Raw genomic sequence first — 18,279 nt, forward strand, 5'->3', positions numbered from 1 at the left:
TAAGGATGCATTCTCCAATTGCTGGAGTCTCGGAGATGGCGAGAATGCCAATCCGCGACTGAATTGAGAGCTCCTGGAAGGTACTCTGCATGAACCGAAAGATGGTTTGAAAGGCAGAATTCCCCAAAACTCTTGGCCAAATCCGCTAGAGGTTTGGATTTTGTGCCTCCAAGATGATTTATGTATCTTACCGCAGAAATATTGTACATCCTGAGGAGTATTGCGCAATGCACTTTGTGTTTTGCTAGACTTCTGATTGCAAAGGAGCCGGCAAGCATCTCTAAACAATTGATATGCAATTTGGTCTCCTCGGAAGACCATGTACCTCCAGTCGAGATGGGACCACACCGGGCCCCCCAGCCTAGACGACTTGCATCGGACTCTAATACAAGATCTGGGGCTGATGGAAAAATAATACTTTTCCCGTTCCAAGCGTCCAAATGGTCTATCCACCATTGAAGTTCTGTGCGGGACTCCACGTCTAAGGGAATGAGGTCGGAATACGATAGACCCTTCCTCAAGTGTTGGATCTTTAGTCTTTGAAGGGAGCGGTAATGGAGGGGACCTGGAAAGATTGCCTGAATGGAAGAGGACAGCAGGCCTACTATTCGAGCCAATGTCCTGATAGAGATAAGGGAACAGCGAAGGAGTTGTAGAATCTCTGACTTTATTGATCTTATTTTTGTCGTAGGTAGAAGCAGGGTGGCCGAGATGGAATTGATTTGGAATCCCAACAATTCTATGACCTGGGAAGGCACTAGGAGAGATTTTTCTCTGTTTATTATGAAACCTAGATCCTCTAGAAGGGAGCAGGCTGTTTGTAAGTGGAGAAGGAGAGTTTGGGGAGACTGACTTAAAATTAGGATATTGTCTAAGTAAATTAAGAGCCTTATGCCCTGGGACCTTGGAAAAGCCACCACGGGCTTCAAGAGCTTGGTGAAGCACCAAGGGGCAGACGATAGCCGAAGGGTAGAGAGGTAAAGTGATAAGTTTGGTCGAGCCAATGGAACTGAAGGAATTTCCTTGAGTCTGGATGTACAGGAACCACTAAATATGCGTCCTGCAGATCCAGTCTGACCATCCAGTAGTTTTGAATAATTATATCTCTGAGGTGGAGAATTGTTTCCATTTTGAAATGTCTGTATACTACAAACCGGTTGAAATGTTTTAGGTTGATGACTGGACGCATCTTTTTGTTCTTCTTTTGAACTAGGAAAATTGGGCTGGTCAATCCCAAAGGATGGGGTTGGGTGATTGAAATTGCTTGTTTTTGCAAGAGAGAATTTACTTCGAGAGATATTAGATGGGTCATTTCTGTGGAAAAATGGGGTAGAGGAATGGAGGACATTTGCACTGGGGTAGAATAAAGATCTATTATGTAACCTTGTACCGTATTTAACACCCACCCATCCGCAGTAATTGTTAACCAATTTGAAAGAAAATGGAAGATGCGACCCCCTGTTGGAAAGAAACCAACTTGGGGGCTTACCTGTTGGGTTGGAGGTCTTGTTGTGTCTGAAGGATCTGGAACAATAACATCTGCTGCGCTGGGGGTAGAATTGCGGTCTAAAGTCTTGTTGGTAGGAACCGTAGTACCCTCTGGAGCCTTGGGTGGCGGTACCTCAGCCTGTAAAGCGGCCCCTGCCTCTACCGGCCCTGGCAAAAACACGTAGACTAAACATTTTTCTCATGGACTGTTGTGCTTTGTCCAAGGAGGTGAATGTAGCAACATATTTGCTGAGGTCCCCCAAAAGCTGTCCTTCCGTGTGAATTTGAGGTTGAACCATTGACAAATTAATCAATTTAGGGTCTAATTTTATAAGGAGGCCCTTCCGTCTCTCGTGTATAAGAGAGGAGTTAGCATTGCCCAGAAGACAAAAACAACATTGGACCCACAAAGATAGTTCTTCTGGATCTAAAAAGCTACCATCCAGTCTAGCCGTTTCAACCATGTCGAAATTTCTGGTAAGTGGACCAATGACGTCCAACAACTTGTCCTGACAGGACGACCATGCTTTATCTACCCCTTTGCGAGGGTCTTTGCCTTGTTTGGTGAAAAAGGTTAGCATCTGCTGGTCGATTTAAGGGGTAGAAGTAGCCTTGTGTGAAAGCACCGGACGAGGGCATTCTGATTTGAGTTTGGCTCTGGTTTGTTTATCCAGTGGAGAAAAGAATTTTTGAGCCAGGTAACGACCAACATGGTCAGCAGGGAACCATTCCGTGGAATTGGGACGAAGTATGTGGGAAGGGTCAAACATGGGGAAGTCTTCTGCATCAAAAAGAGGGGGGGGGGGAAACAGAGGGAACTTTAGGTTTCTTGGGAGAAGGAGGAGAAAAAGAATCAGTATCGTCTTTGTCAGAGACCAAGTAGTCAGAATCCGCATCAGGGATATCTTCATCCGAATCTGGAGTGGAGGCAGTGGGAGTGGGGAGGGAAATATTACGTTGTTTAGCTGTCCATTTCAAGGAGGGTTTGGGAGCCATATTATTATACTCCTTGGCAGGAGCCTTGTGAGGAACCGCGTCCTCTGCCATATGTGAGGTAAACTCACTCTCCGTTTGTGTCAAACCCATAGGGTTGACAGGCTGGCGTTGACTGCATTCCCCCGCAGACTGGGCCGAAGATTTAGATAAAAAATGTGACTCTAAGTTTTTTGATAATTTTTGCATAGATGACGCCATTGCCTATTGAACAGAGTTCTTAATAAAATTCCGAAGTTCATTTCTGATATCTTCAATCTCACTGGGTACACCTTGTTCCCCAGAAGATGTATTAGGTTCCATGTCAGGGTTTTCTTTTTCAAAATTTTTAGATAAGGAGGAAAAACTCTTAAAAAAACAGCTTGAAATAATGGAAATTGTCTTTGGCAAGAATTCAGACAACCGGGGGTTAACTGAGCAGGAATGTGACTTGAACTAAGGAAACTAACCCCTCCTTCTCTAGGGCGGGCCAAAGAAGGTGTTGCCGGTAGTAAAAGGAGGGAGACAAGGGAAATCCCTTGATTCGCAACGATGAAATGGCCTCTTGGGCAGTACAAATGAGGTGAGGAGCGCGTGTGAGGAAGCTGGATTCCTCGCGTCAGGAAAAAACGAATGACGGTTATTTCCTAGACGCGAGGGAAAACCAGAGTCGCGCGCACAAAGCTGTTTATTCTTCTGACTCGGGAGCAACGGAGTTGCTACCCGAGGGCTGAAAAATGACCGCGAGGAAAGCGCTTAAATAAGGCAATGCAGCAACTTGCCGACAACATGGCATTAACACCGGAGGAAAATATATGTGAATAAAACACACAATGATATTATAAAATTTCAATAACCTTAGAGGAAAGAAAATTGAACTTATCTTGACTGCAGCAGAAAGAAAAGAGGGCTGCTTGCAGTCAAGTTACATCATAATGGCACGGAGGTGATCCTATTGGTTAACATGTTATGTACTACGTTTTTAATCCCATTGGTTCTCTGTGTTAGTCCCATGGGATTTGTAGTTTCTTCTTGACTGCTGTGTTAATAAAGCGAGAAGAGAAACGCATAATAGGAGCCTCTGGTCTTGGCATAAAATTTGAGTGTTTGACTTACAACAATATTATTAGTATGATATGTGTGTCTTATTCTGACGTGTTATTTTTGAGATCTAACTGCTCTTTTACTGCACGTGCATTCATGTATTTATATGCCCTATTAAAGTCACGTTTTATTGTAAAGTAAAAATCTCTGACTGGGATTTCCTTTCTTTATCGAAACGGGGACAGCTGAGCAATACCTCACCTTGGCCAGGCCTTCACACCATCTCCTGTAAGACACCTCTCGCCTGCTAAACTAAGCATCCCGTAAATTCAAGACGTATGTGCGCATTACCACCACATTGTTGGTAGTATGTCTGCACAAACACATGCAGAAAAACGTGGAAAATGTATTATCTCAACTTTTAGCCATTCATGTGTGCCTGGGATCATATAAATGCCACGAGTTGTTAAAAAAAGGCCACGTTTTTATTATATCAGTTTCTTCACTGCGATAATTTGACTGTGACTTAATTGCTACTACTGGAATTACTTCAACTGTGTTTTACAATTTGTAGGACTACCAAGAAGCTACGAACTTGAAGCAGTTTGTGACTCGGTTTCTGCTGAAGGAAACACTCAGTCAGCTGCAGTCTTTGCAGAATTCTCTCGAGTGCGCCATGGAAACCACGGAGGAGCAGACGCGCCAAGAGAGGTGAGAGCGATTTCCCATCACTGAGCTGTCTGTGGGAGGGGGCGAACAGGCTCGGTGAAGAATGATATGTTATGTAACCACTGAGAATAATGGTCTTCCCCGGTACACTATGTTGCCTTAAAAAACATCAACACCATTCTATCACAAATCTCTTTACAGAAATTTGTCTACGTGATATACAGTCGGCTCTTGGTTATTTCCAGCCTCTTTATTGTGCACAGAACTTCGGATCAATGAGGTGCTGAAGAAATGATGCTACTGTAATGACTACAGCCTTCTGTGAGAAAGGTCATCAAGCCATCGCCGCCTTTGCAATCACAGGTTACAGGAGCAATTACTGAAACTCTCAGTAAACAGGAGAATTGACTGCAGAAGCTTAAACACTGTAGTTCACATAGTTACCGAGGTTTAGTAGGTTTGCTCATGCTCTACTGATCTTGCAACAACCCCTGTTTACCATTAAGTTTACTGTTGTGTCTTCTACAAAATTACAATATTTGGACATCGCATAGAATACACCTTCCTTCGTTTAAATGATCACCACAGTAATACAGTGTGATATATTCTACCTTCTAGGCACTTTGCAGTACTCAGATTTAGGAGTTTTACTGCTACAATTACGTAATAATGTAATAGCACATCAGGCTTCACCTTGCTTAGGACTAGCCCCAGTTCTTTCAAACGTGCTGTGGAATTCAATACATACTTTCAGGGTAACTTACAAAGTTTTCCCTCTCTCTTTCTGATAAAATCTACAGGTAGCATGGAAAACGCTCTGTCGCTGGCCAGTGATGGCTAGGTAAATGATAACTTCAGCTAGTATAACGTGACTCTAACCTATTGTTTGAATTTTTGTGATGAAACCAGACAGCTTAAGAAAGAGAAATCAGTAGTGTGTGATCAATCACTCAATGAGTATAATGATGTAGCTAAGGACAATGCAAAATCAAAGACCACATCAGAGAGCTTAAAATATCAGAAAGTAACCCTCTCATGTCAGCTACGTTTATCTACATCATCTGCGCTCATCTATCATATAGGACTATTGCCTAGTTCAGGACTGATGGCACATACATCTGTAAACCCTCCATGACAGCTCCTGGTATCTTACACTTCAAACTCTATATGCCCATTGGAGTATATGCCATCCTAAAAAGATAACGGATAAAGCTTTAACTCGACAACACGTATCATAACTCCTATAGATGTAGAAGTTGCACACTCCGTAATCGAGTATATACGTTACTATAGATGCCTATTTAAGAATACCTATCAGATTCTTAATCAGATCCCAATGTGTGAACAGGAAGGTCAAAAAGAGCGGGAGCAAACTGCATGCAAGCTTTCTACAATGCAAATTATGCATTAATCGGTTGTGTCACAGAATGTCCAGTCACAGTTGTAGGAGGCTGGCCTGGCTTATAGTGGGTACCTGGTGGTACTTACACCTTGTGCCAGGTCCAGTTATCCCTTATTAGTAGATTAGTAGTGTTCTAGCGGCTTAGGCTGATAGAGGTAGCTATAGCAGAGGAGCTTAGGCTGAACTAGGAGACATGCAAAGCTCCTACTATACCACTTATATCATGTGGGTACTAAATCATAAGAAACACAATACTCAGGGTTACTAAAAATAAAGGTACTTTATTTTAATGACAATGTGCCAAAAATATCTCAGAGGATATACTCCCTTAGGAGGTAAGTAAAATACACAAAATATACACACAAACCAAAATCAGGTAAGTAAAACAGTTAGAAAATAGTGCAAACAATGTAGAATACAATAGGATGCAATAGGCCTGGGGCAACACAAACCATATACTATGAAAGTGGAATGCAAACCACGAATGGACCCCTAGGCTAGTGTAGTGTGTAGAGGGTCACTGGGAGTGTAAGAAAACACTAAGGGTGTCCAAGATACCCCACCCCAAGACCCTGGAAAGTAGGAGTAAAGTACTACTATTTTCCCAGAAACACACTAGAGTTGTGATAGAGGATTTTGCAAAGACCACAACAGACTTCAAAGCACTGAAGATGGATTCCTGGACCTGAGGACCTGCAAAGGAAGGGGACCAAGTCCAAGAGTGGTGAAAGTGTCCAGGGGGGGGCAGGACCCCACTAAATCCCGGATGAAGGTACAAAATGGCTGCCTCCAGATGGAAGAAGCTAAAGATTCTGCAACAACGAAAGGTGCTAGGAACTTTTCCTTCATGCAGAAGATGTCCCATGGAGTGCTAGAGGATGCAGAGTTGTTTCTTTAGCAAAAGACCCCAAACAAGCCTTGCTAGCTGCAAGAGTCACGGTTAAAGAAAAAGGGTGCTGCCTGGGTCCATGAAGGACCAGGATGTTGCCACTTGGGAGAGGAGACAGAGGGGGCCCTCAGCAACACACAAGAAGGTAGTACCCACAGAAGTCCTTGGACATGGGTTCAAGAAGTCTGAACATGGCGGTCATCTCAACACTGCAAAAGAGGGTCCCACAAAGCCGAAGGTCAACTCAGGGAGCTGAGCAATCCAGGACAGAGTGCTGGGGACCTGGGCCTGGCTGTGCATGAAGGATTCAATGGAAATATGCACAGGAGCCCTAGCAGCTGCACTTTACATGGTGCACAGGATTACTGTCTGGAGAGGGGAGGCAAGGACTTACCTCCTCCAAATTTGGACAGTTGGACCACTGGACAGTCTGGGTCACTTGGTCCACCACCTGTGTTCCAGGGTCCACGCTCATCAGGATGAGAGGGGTCCCAGAGTACCAGTGACGCTGAAGTTTGATGCCTGCTGAAACGGGGAAGATTCCGTCGACCCACAGGAGATTTCTTCATGGCTCCCAGTGCAGGATGAAGCCAGGCAGCCCCCAAAGCATGCACCACCAGGAAACAGTCAAGAAAGCTGACAGGATTAGAACTACAATGTCGCTGGTAGTCTTCTTGCTACTTTGTTGCAGTTTTGCAGGCGTCCTGGAGCAGTCAGCGGTTGATCCTTGGCAGAAGTCAAAGAGAGAGGTGCAGAGGAACTCTGGTGAATTCTTGCAAGTCGTTATATGAGGAGAAGCCCACAGGAGAGACCCTAAATAGACCTCAGAGGAGGATTGGCCACCTAGTCAGGTAAGCACCTATCAGGAGGGGTCTCTGACGTCACCTGCTGGCACTGGCCACTCAGAGTCCTCCAGAGTGTCCCCACACCTTTGGGCCCAAGATGGCAGAGGTCTGGGACACGCTGGAGGAGCTCTGGGCACCACCCCTGGGGTGGTGATGGACAGGGGAGTGGTCACTACCCTTTCCTTTATCCAGTTTGACGCCAGAGCAGGGACTGGGGGTTCCCTGAACCGGTGTAGACTGGCTTATGGAAGGAGGGCACCATCTGTGCCCTTCAAAGCATTTCCAGAGGCTGGGAGAGGCTACTCCACCCAAGCCCTTAAACCTATTTCCAAAGGGCGAGGGTGTAACACCCTCTCTCAGAGGAAATTCTTTGTTCTGCCTTCCTGGGACTGGGCTTCCCAGACCTCAGGATGGCAGAACCCTGTCTGTGGGGTGGCAGCAGCGGTAGCTGCAGAGAAAACCCCAGAGAGCTGGTTTGGCAGTACCCGGGGTCCGAGCTGTCTATGGTTGGCTGGTGGGTCTGGGGGTTGAAGCTGTTGTGGATGTCTTCGATCTTTCGATGGAAATAAGTGGCGAGGGAGTTGCAGAGCTCCTGTGATGGCGGGGGTTCGCAGGAGCAGGGACTGGGGTTGGAGAGCTCTTTGATGATGCCGAAGAGCTCTTTGTTGTTGTGAGCGTTGGTGTCTATGCAACTTTTGTAGTAGGTTCTTTTGGTGTTGCGGATCAGCTGGTGATGTTTGTGAATGGTAGTCTTCAGGGCAATGTGGTTGGATTTGGTAGGTTCAAGGCGCCAGGTCTTCTCCATTCTTCGGCATTCCTGTTTGGAGGCCTGTAGGTCGAGATGAACCAGCTGGCCTTGGTTCTGTGGTGGATGTCTGAGGGTTGTTTGAGCGGCACGAGGGTGTTGGAGCAATCGTCTATCCATTGATGCAGGTTGGTGGCGGCTGAGTTGGGGTCCTAGGAGGTGGTGCCTGGGCGAGGGTGCAGATCAGCTGTTCTGTCGAGATTTTGTTCCAGTAGTGGCGGGGGTTGAGTGGTGTGGTGGTGAGTGACCGGCTTCTGGAAGGAGAAATGAATGAATCGATGGTCGGTCCAATGGAGTTCGGTGGCATGGCTGAAGGCGGCGTGGTTGCTGGCTGAGAAGATGGGGTCGAGTGTGTGTCCTGCGGTATGGGTGGGCGACGTGACGAGTTGCTTAAAGCCGAGGTTGTCGAGTAGGTTGGTGGTGTTGATATCGTTGTTGTTTTCTAAGTGAAAGTTCAGTTCGCGGAGGAGGATGTAGTCAGTTGAGGCGAGGGCTTGGGCGCTGATGATGTCGGCTATGGTGTCGCAGAAGTGAGGTCGGGGAACCGGGGGTCTGTAGACCAGTGTTCCTCAGAGGGTGGTGTTGGCGTTGACGTGGATTTTGAAATGGAGGTGCTCGGCAGAGTTGAGGGTGTCGTGGGTGGTGGTAGAGACTCTGATGGTGCTTTTGTGGATTATGGCGATTCCTCCTCCTGGTTTGGTGGTGCGGTCTCTTCTTGTGATCTAGTAGCCTTCAGGTATGGCTATGGCTATGTCTGACCCGAGGCCGAGTTCATCCAGGTTTCGGTGAGAAAAGCGACGTCTGGAGATGATGAGGTCAGTAGGTCCCAGAGTTCGATTGCATGTTTGTGGATGGAGCGGGTGTTGAGGAGAATGCAGCTGAGGTGGTTGTCGGCGGGTCTGTAGAGGTGCTTGGCAGTTAGGGTGCAGGTGAAGCTGCAGGCTCTGCAGGAGAAGGGTCCTTTGGTGTGCTTCGGAGTGGACTGGAAGCAGACGGAGGAGCGTCCTGGATTGAGGGCGTGGAGGTCACTGGCTGTGCAGCGGCGTCTGGTGGTGCTGGGGCCCTATGGGCCAGGGGGACTGGTGCTGGGCGCGGTCCAGGCGCGGACGGGCGCAGGCGATGCACTCCCTCTGCTCTTCATGTCGGAATGTGGAAACAGGTTTAGGATAGGGTCCCAAGACAATTCGGGAGTTGCTTGGCTCCAGTTATGAGATTTGAAATCTTTAACCTTTGATGCACTGTGGCCACTTTACAATTAGACCAACATTGAGCACTAATATACCGACATTGAAAGTCCTACCCCCAGATCCCCTAATGCTCGTGGACACTCACCCTCTGCTTGGGAATTCTGCCGCTGGTTCCAAACGAACTGCTCCACTGTAGGATCTAGCTGTTGCCCTTGACTTTGGGGTAGTGAGGCAGAGTAGTCAAGGACTTACTCGGGTAGGTGGTATGGAGTAGAATCTCAGAACTCTGGAAATCATACAATAACGTATAATGAATCAATGTCCAGTCAGTGACTTTTATTTCAAAAGGTACTTTCATTCAAATGAAACGAAATACTAAACATAAAAATACAAATGTATATAATGAAAGCCAGATCTCCCTAACACCTCCTGAAGAAGTCTGTGTAAGAAAGTCGCTGTGTAAAATAATTTAGAACGCCTTCAAATGCTATTTGTAAGAGTTCAGAGTGCAGTTCCCATTTCTGTTGTCTTTGTTACGGAATTAACACTGTAAAACCGCTACAATATTTATTAGAAGCTCCTTTCAATTGAATTTGTCAGAGTTGATAATGTAAAACCCCTTTCTGCAGTATTTTTCACGATGACATCATGGAACCCCCTCCTACTGTAAATGACTTTGAGTCTGCTTTAACAATGTCCCCATTCGTTATGAACAATACCATGAAACTATTTCCTGGGTTGGCTAACGCACCTTATGGGCAATCTAATACAGTTACAGGGAAGACGAACAAAGGAGAAGAGCCCAAGCACTGGGGCTTTCTAACTATTCAACCCAAAATGACCACGAAGCACACCTGTTAAGCACTTGACCTTGTGGAAAGTGAAGCAGAGAATTCACAGATTTACTCATGGAGGTTCTGAGGGCTGGAAACTCAGAAATCGGCATGGCACACAATTACATTTAATAAATAAATGTTCAGTCAGTACTTTAAAACACACACAACTAATTACTAAACATAAAAGTACAAATCTACACAATGAAAACCAGACATTTTTAGCTCCTCTTGAGCTAGTGTTGGGAACACTACTAGCTTTGGGGACTTCAGCAGAGTGAGCAATCCTCTGGTAGGCACGGCCCTCCATGTCTCCAGTTATGTGGACATTCACCAAATGACTATCACCACCATGAATGTGCAACAGTGTTCATCCTGTGAAACCACCAAGAAAGCAATGTCTGGAAGTGAACTACAGCATGAATGAGGGTATCACAGAGCCACAGGAATTTGAATTTATCATTTATAGAATGCAGCTGTCACTCTCGTCCTGGTACTAGAGCGGAAGTAAGCCTAGAAGAGAAACATATTAATGGAGAGAGATCCCATTGCAACAAGAGGATGGAGAATCACAAATTGAGGGAGTAGCATAGAGAATCAGGAGTCCCAAAGATCCATGTCTTGAGCTGTTTTCTGAATGCTGCTTCCGAACCTATGAACCTTAAATTGCTCGGGAGGGAGTTCCAGGCCTTAGTTCCTACAACAGTGAACGATTCGCTGTTGCAATAGTCAACCTCTAGGTGATTAATGCACATGCTACCTTTCTTCTGGCTGTGAGGGGCAGAAGCTCAAAAAAATTCTTCAAGGATTTTATTAGCTTGAAACAGGACCCTGCCACCAGGAAGCTGAAATGACAGTAGACAGTCAGATTTAATTCCCAGGTGTCTGACAACCTTCACTGTAGCAGGGGATGGGGGAACATCTGGCCACCAGAGATATGGAACAAAGTCATTTGTATTACCCAGTAGCATGATCTTGGTGTTGTCTGTGTTACATTTAAGGTGACTGGCTTGCATCCAATTAATGACAGCAGTCAGGCAATTTTTTAAATTAAGCTCTGATCCCAGAGATGACTTATCAAGTGATAGTACCACCTGGATATCCTCTGCATATGAGATGGTATCAATTCCAAATGATGTTATAACAGAAATTAACAGTGCCATATAGATGTTAAACAGCACCAGACTTATTGAAGAGCCCTGCAGAATGCCGGAGGGGACTGTGGTTTGTTCCGACGTATAAGGGCCTAGTTTGACCATCTGTTTGTGGCCTGTGAGAAATTGTTTAAACCAGGAAAATGCATCTCCTACAATTCCACACACTCTGATACGGTGAAGAACGATATCATGGGAGATGGTATCGAATGCTGCTTATAGCTCTAACAAGATCATAGCATTCTTTCCTGCTTTCAGCGTTATGCTTTAAAGTGTCTGTGACTTCCAGCAGAGTTGATTCAGTGGAGTGCTTCTGGTGGAAGCTTGATTGGGGGGTGTGCAGTACACTGGCTTTTTCTGAAGTTATTAACTGACCAGTTTTTCAATTATTTTGCTCATAGCTGGAAGCAATGATTTGGGGCGTAAACTGGAAAGAGTTGTGGTATTTATAAGAAGTTTTTTGTTTAAAGGTTTGACCACAGCCAAATTCCAGTCTGCAGTGACCTCTGTTGCCTCAGGGAGTTACTTTGGATTGGTTGATTATTGGATTGTCTACGTCTAAAAGCTGGTGGAGGATCAGGGGAGGGCAAGGGTCACTGGGCGATCCTGATCCTGAAATGGCCTGGCGGGACTGATCAAGTGAAATTGTTTGAAAAGACGACATTGTGCTCGTTCATTCTTTGAAAGGTTCGTTAGTGCCTATGTTGCTAGATGAAGGCCCCACTATGGTAAAACTCTTTCTAATGTCCTATACCTTCTCAGTGAAGTAAGATGAAATTTGATCACATAATGCCTGAGATGGTGGGAATCTGTTTATCCAATGCTCTTGGTTTGAGGAAGGAATTTGAAATCTTGAAAATAAGCTTTTGGTCACATTGGGCTTCCTCTAGTTGGGTGGAAAACTATGCCTTTTTAGCTAATTTGATCTACTTATGATACACTTTCAGGGCAGATCTAAATCGAACCAAATCTTCTGGATTATGGCCCTCATTCTGACCTTGGCGGTCTTTTCGCAAGACCGCTGAGTTACCGCCGCAGTGAAGACCGCCGACCGCGGCGGTGTGCCGCTGTGCGCATTCTGACCGCTGGGAGCGTTCCGCCGGAAAACCGCCAGCAGCCACACTGGCGGTCGGCGGGAAAGTGGAGACTGGTCAACCTCCACCGCCACGCCAGCAGAACACCGCCCACAGAATTACGACCCACATTTCTGTGTGGCGGTCTTCTGTTGGCGGTCTTCTGTTGGCGGTCACGTCCCTATGGCTCCCGTCGCCTCCCGGAGGACCAACGCACAAGGTAAGTTGATCGTCCGTGAGGGGAGGGGGTGGGGGGGTGTTGTGTGATGTGGGCGTGCATGGGGGTGTGCGTGTGAGTGTGTAGAGGGGGTGTGTGAGTGCGTGTATGCGGGCGGGGGGTGCTGCTGTGTCTATGGGTAATGTGTGCTGTTCGGCAGGTGCGCATGTCGGCATGTATGTGTGCGGGTATGTGTCCCCGTTGTGTATGTGTGTGTAGGGGGTGTGTATATGTGCATGTTGGGGGTGTGTGCATGTCGGGGTACATGTATGTGCATGTCGGGGTGGGGGTGGGGAGGGGGTTCGTACCACCTCTGGGGGGTGGCAGGGGGGTGGAGGGTGTGGGGGGAGGACTCGGGTGGGTAGTGGGGGGTGGGGGAGACCCCTATCAGTGCCAGGGAAGGAATTCCCTGGCCCCGATAGTGCTTACCGCCATGGTTCGCACGGCGGTTCCCGCCCGCAAGAAACCGCGGCGGTAGGCAGGGTCATAATACCCTTGGTGGTCTTGGGACGACCGCCGGGCTGGAGTGCGCAAACTCCAGCCCCGCGGTCATGACCGCCGTGGCGGTCGGAGTGGAGAAGTAGTGGTCGGTCGCGGCGGGGACCGCCGCGGTCAGAATGCCATTTTTAATACCGCCGGTCTGTTCGCGGTCCGACCGCCGTCTCTCCGCCGTCTCTCCGCCGACCGCCAGGGTCAGAATGAGGGCCTATATGCCTTATGCCACTTCCTTTCATAATGCTTACAGAGCAAATGTTGGTCTTTTAGAGATAATTTAAACCAAGGGGCTGAGAGTAAAGTTGTTGGCCTTTTCTTGAATGGTTTGACTGATGATAGACTAGTGACTGCTTCACCTATCCACCTGTTAAAGGATTCAACATTGTTGGAGATACACCCTTGAAGCGTAGGGGTAGATTCAAGTTGAAAAATTAGAGAGTTTGGGGTTCTTGGCCAGCTTGCACACACTACAAGTGGTGGGTAGGACCATACCAGGAGGTGGTGGAAGCTTATTAACCTGTTCACAGGTAATTTTGAAGGGGATTAACATATGGTCTGACCAGTTCAGCCTAATAGAGCCCTCTATGGCTAGGTTTGGGTTATTTGTGCATATACAATCGAGCGTGTGGCCACCTTTATGGGTAGGTCCTGAAATCAAATATGTAACCCTAGGGTGATCAGGGTGTCCAGGAAATTACTTCCCTCTGAGTTGTTTGCACACTCCAGGTGAAGATTAAAATCACCCAGAATGGTAAAATTTGAATAACGGAGGACCAGGGGAGACAAAGCTTCACCAAGAGAGGCCAAAAACATGGAACTCGTGTCAGGAGGACGATAGATCAAAGTTCCTGCGAAAGATTGAGAGGGGCTGATCTGAAGCAGAACCCTAAGCTTTTACTAAGGGACCGGGCATTAATCAGATCACCTTGTAACATACCCATGTTTTGGGCCAGCGAAGGAGCAGGGGGTATGGAGTCAAGTACCCCAAAACGTGTTTTATATTTACTACAAGAAACTGCACCCACTATGTCACCTTGAGGGATAATGATGTCACAGTGAGGAGTAGCCTTCTTTAGTGCTTTAAATAGTTTGCTGTCATAGCAATGCCTAGTAAAAGAGGGGCAGCGTAGCTGGTGCTGGTCGCGTCCAGGTCACGGATGGGCGCAGAAGGGTTTGCCTTTGGCACGCCAGCAGTGCACCAACTGTGCATGTCCGCTGCGCTCCATGTCATGGGATGGTGACGCACTGTAAAAGACCTTTGCTGACAGGCAATCACCGTTGTCAAACCACCAGAGAGGGGCACTGATTTAGGTGCGCTTCTCAACAAGGAGGAACTAAAATGGATACTACGCACCAATAGTGTACATTCTGGTTTGAATAAATGGAGGAATGGACTGCACTCATTGAGGCTTATGAACTAGCCAGACACAGTGACTCTGCCCCTCATTCTGAAGCCCATCAGGGCCACGGTGGTGGTCCCACCGCTGCCAAAATGGTGGTCCGACAGCTTTGCCATCGGTCAGAAAGCCACATTATGACCGTGGTGGTTGAGCCACGGTTGGACCGCTAGTACCGCTAGTTTCCCTCCACTGGAGGGACTGGCAGTGCTGGCGGTCTTAATCCACCAGGCCAGCTCTGCATGCAACGCTGCCCTAGGGATTACAACACCCCCTCTCCGCCAGATTTCACATGACGGTTGCACTGCCATGTAAAAGCTGGCGGAGATGGGGTGCAGGGGGCCTGGCATGGGCAGTGCAGGCCCCCATGGACAGCCCCGTCGTGCTTTTCACTGTCTGCATTGCTGTTGCACCCTACGCACCGCAACATTGCTGCCAGCTCAATTATGAGCCAACATCAATGTTGTGGGCTGTTCCCTGCTGGGCCGCCCACTGACCTAGCAGGGAACTTAAAATGGGGCCCACAGGAAGGTGGACACACTGGCAGCAGCCTGACCGCAGAAGTTTGGCTGGCGGCCGTTACCTCCTGCCAAACTCCTAGTGACCCCCTCCGTGTCTGTGGGACTTATCAGCTCTTTTGGTTGTGACTTACCTTGCTATGGTGTACCACCTTAATGATTGGTACCTTCTAAATTGTTTGTTGTAAGTATGTTATGGATCTCTGTATACATATACTATTGGGGCTTCTTTTTGGTTATAGCTGCCTGTGGCAGTATTAGATCTGTAATATGTCAAACACGCTATTCTCTGCTTTTCTTACTAATCACTTATGCTATTTCCATTTAATGCGGTTAGCATTCTTTTGTAATTTTAGCATTTCTTGCTTTGAAATGTTCTATATGGGCTATGTTGTCCTGCTCTTTTACTGGGGTTCTAAGGAATTGTTAATTCGCTTTTTACTCGTATATGTGCAATTTCCTGACATGAAGAAATACTCCCTTCTAAGATGGCCGCCATGCTTTCTCCAACTTTTTATTCAGTTTTCTTAAAAATGGCCACCGCTCTAATTTAAATGCACTCCATGGTTTATAATCTCTGGTAACGCTATGCATGTCTGCTTTGGGCACCAGGCATTCTTTCCCTTTGCATGCTGGCACATGTGTACACTCCTATTTTTTTATGAGAGATATCGTTGGTTTTATTTGGCTGTCTAATGCCAATTCCATTACAATTAGTAACTTGTTTGACCCGGTATAGAGGAAACTTCCTTTCCAAGATGGCTTCCAAGTTTTCTTAACTTTTTAACCACATTCTCCTCAATATGGCTGCCATTCTTACTTAAAGGCAGTCCTTGGCCTACAAATACTGGTTGTGCGACATGTGACTGCTTTTGGCTCCAGGCTTCCTTTGCCAATATTTTGCTTGCATGTTGGCACATGAGTACACCTTATGCTGTTGAGGTGAGTGATATAGCTGGTAACTTGGGTTATAAAATGACAATTTTATTGCATGTAATAATTAGTTTGCCCGCTATTTTCTAGTCTCTGTTGGTTCCGGTGGGGAACTTCTTTTGCCCTTAAGGTGTTGTGTAGCCATTTTAGTTATAGCTCCATGCACGTTATTTTAACACACTAGGCCACTGTGCACTTTAACCTAGATATATTTTATCCCGCTTCATCTCATTATTGTTACAATAACCATTTTTACGGTCTTGTTTTACTTTCCGTTTATCTAACTGTTTTTGCCTAGGCCAGCATTTTGTTCTCAAACAAAACATTCTTGATCACTCTGTGCTTCTTCCAAGGCTACAGCACGGTAGATTGCTGGTGAACGTGGTAGAAGTTTAGTCTCCAACATTCGTAGAAAACACACCTTACATAGGGACATTTTCTCAGAACATCAGCTGTGTTATTATAAAAACACTTCCTTGTCCCTTACACGTTAGATGGAGATTCCAGCCAGGGAACCACAACTGTATGCTGATTGCTGAATGCTTCGCTACAGACGCTAACGCAGACCGCAGGCCTTTGCTCAGGTATGGGGGTTGATGTCTTCCCAGGGGAACCTGAAGGGCAGAATTAGAGCTTAACATGCTGTGCTCTACCGTAGCCTAGGTAGAAGCTAGTCCATTGATTATAGTGGCAATGTGATAGCATTGTTTTTATGCTTCACTCTTCTGGTCACAATTTTAATATTGTCATGTTGTGTCGTTCTGGTTATTGCAGCTTACGCTTTGCTATCTAAGATGCCGTCATTTTATTAAACTCATTATAGAAACATATACTGCTTCTGCTTGTCATTTATAAATGAGACTGGATTGTGAATGAAACGGACGAGACCTGAGTGACCACGACTTCCCTGAGAAGCCAAGTTTGTCATGCCCTCGGCTGCCCAGTAATCCCTATCCTTGGGTAGAGATGAGGCACTGCTAGTTAGCCGGAGCAAAACCCGGATTGGAGCAACAGGTGTCACCCACAGTGGGTTAGACTTAGGGGGTCATTACGACCTTGGGCCAAGATCTGACCGCCATGCGGCCGCACCCCCGCCGCGGCCATTTGGAGATACCCGCTGGCCCAGCGGGGATCACGGCCGCAACATAGGAGCCGGCTCCAAATGGAGCCGGCGGTGTTGCGGCCGTGCGACGGGTGCAGTTGCACCTGTCGTGCTTTTCACTGTCTGCACAGCAGACAGTGAAAAGCTGCATGGGGCCCCCAGGGGCCCCACGACTCCCCGTACCGCCAGCCTTTTCCTGGCGGTTCAGACTGCCAGAAAAAGGCTGGCGGTCGGGGACTCGTAATCCCCTGGGCAGCGCTGCCAGCAGCGCTGCCCTGGCGGATTACATCCGCTGGGGCCTTTGTGGCGGTAAACCACCGGCCCCGGCGGTGCGACCCCGGCGCTACCGCCACGGTCAAAATACACCGGGAGGCACCGCCAGCCTGTTGGCGGTGCTCCCGTCATTTTGGCCCTTCGGTTATAATACCGCCAGGGTCATAATGACCACCTTAGTCTCCCACACCGCGGGCGATTCAGCAGCTCAAAATCCAGTAGTCTCATTAGAATAATGAGAGCCTACGCGACAAGGGCAGTTGGTAACTCACATGCTGCACAATTGGTACTATTACTGATAAATTTGGTAGTAATTTTTTGGGGGGCTTCCAGTAGTTACTGCTAAATGCCCATTGAGGGCCTTGATTGAGGATCATAACAATGGTTGATTTATTGAGGACTTCCTAATTGTCAGATGTCCCTACAAAGGTTTTATCTGGTGGGTTGTACCATTAGTACCCTTCTATTGCACTTTCACTGAGTGATTTGTTTGCTTAAGCATGGAATGACTTCACAGCTCCATGGCACATAACTTTGCATTGGTGTACCCACAGAAAAAAAAGTGATTGAAGCCTTGCATGCCGAACCTTTCCCACATGTAATGCATGGTGTGGCAGCACATCTATATCATATTTTTGACATCTAGCAATATCTAATCTAGTCCTTTTTTCTTTAACTTTTTTCCTTTTTTTCTTCCCTTGCTTTTAACACGTCTTGGTTATTTAGTCATTGAGTACTTATGTGCATCTCAGGCATAATTGTTATATCCTGATGATGATCTCAGCTATCAAATAAGGAATTGAAACGTTGTCGACATTTAATAATTGGACACTGTACTATAATATATGTTTTGACATGAGCAAGAGTACTGTAAAATTGTGACTTTAACTGTGCTTTCTGTCACATGGGGCATGCCTGAGCAATTATGATTTATGGCTTCCAAGACATTTTTGTTTTCCCACTACACTGTTTTCTTACTTTCG

General features: G+C 46.8%; 1 protein-coding gene across 2 annotated transcripts in view; it reads left to right on the plus strand.

Moving 5' to 3' along the window:
- NECAB1 (N-terminal EF-hand calcium binding protein 1) overlaps window positions 1–18,279 on the plus strand; it is a 1,270,485-nt gene that overhangs the window by 865,931 nt on the left and 386,275 nt on the right. The window contains exons 6-7 of one of the 2 annotated variants that reach the window (XM_069220456.1): window positions 4,079–4,215; window positions 16,416–16,505. In XM_069220456.1, the coding sequence (XP_069076557.1) occupies window positions 4,079–4,215; window positions 16,416–16,505 (227 nt within the window). The remainder of the gene's footprint in view (window positions 1–4,078; window positions 4,216–16,415; window positions 16,506–18,279) is intronic. The other variant, XM_069220455.1, reaches the window with a different exon arrangement.

The sequence above is a fragment of the Pleurodeles waltl genome, chromosome 2_2 (genome assembly GCF_031143425.1).
Source record: "Pleurodeles waltl isolate 20211129_DDA chromosome 2_2, aPleWal1.hap1.20221129, whole genome shotgun sequence".
NCBI classification, from domain to species: Eukaryota; Metazoa; Chordata; class Amphibia; order Caudata; family Salamandridae; genus Pleurodeles; species Pleurodeles waltl.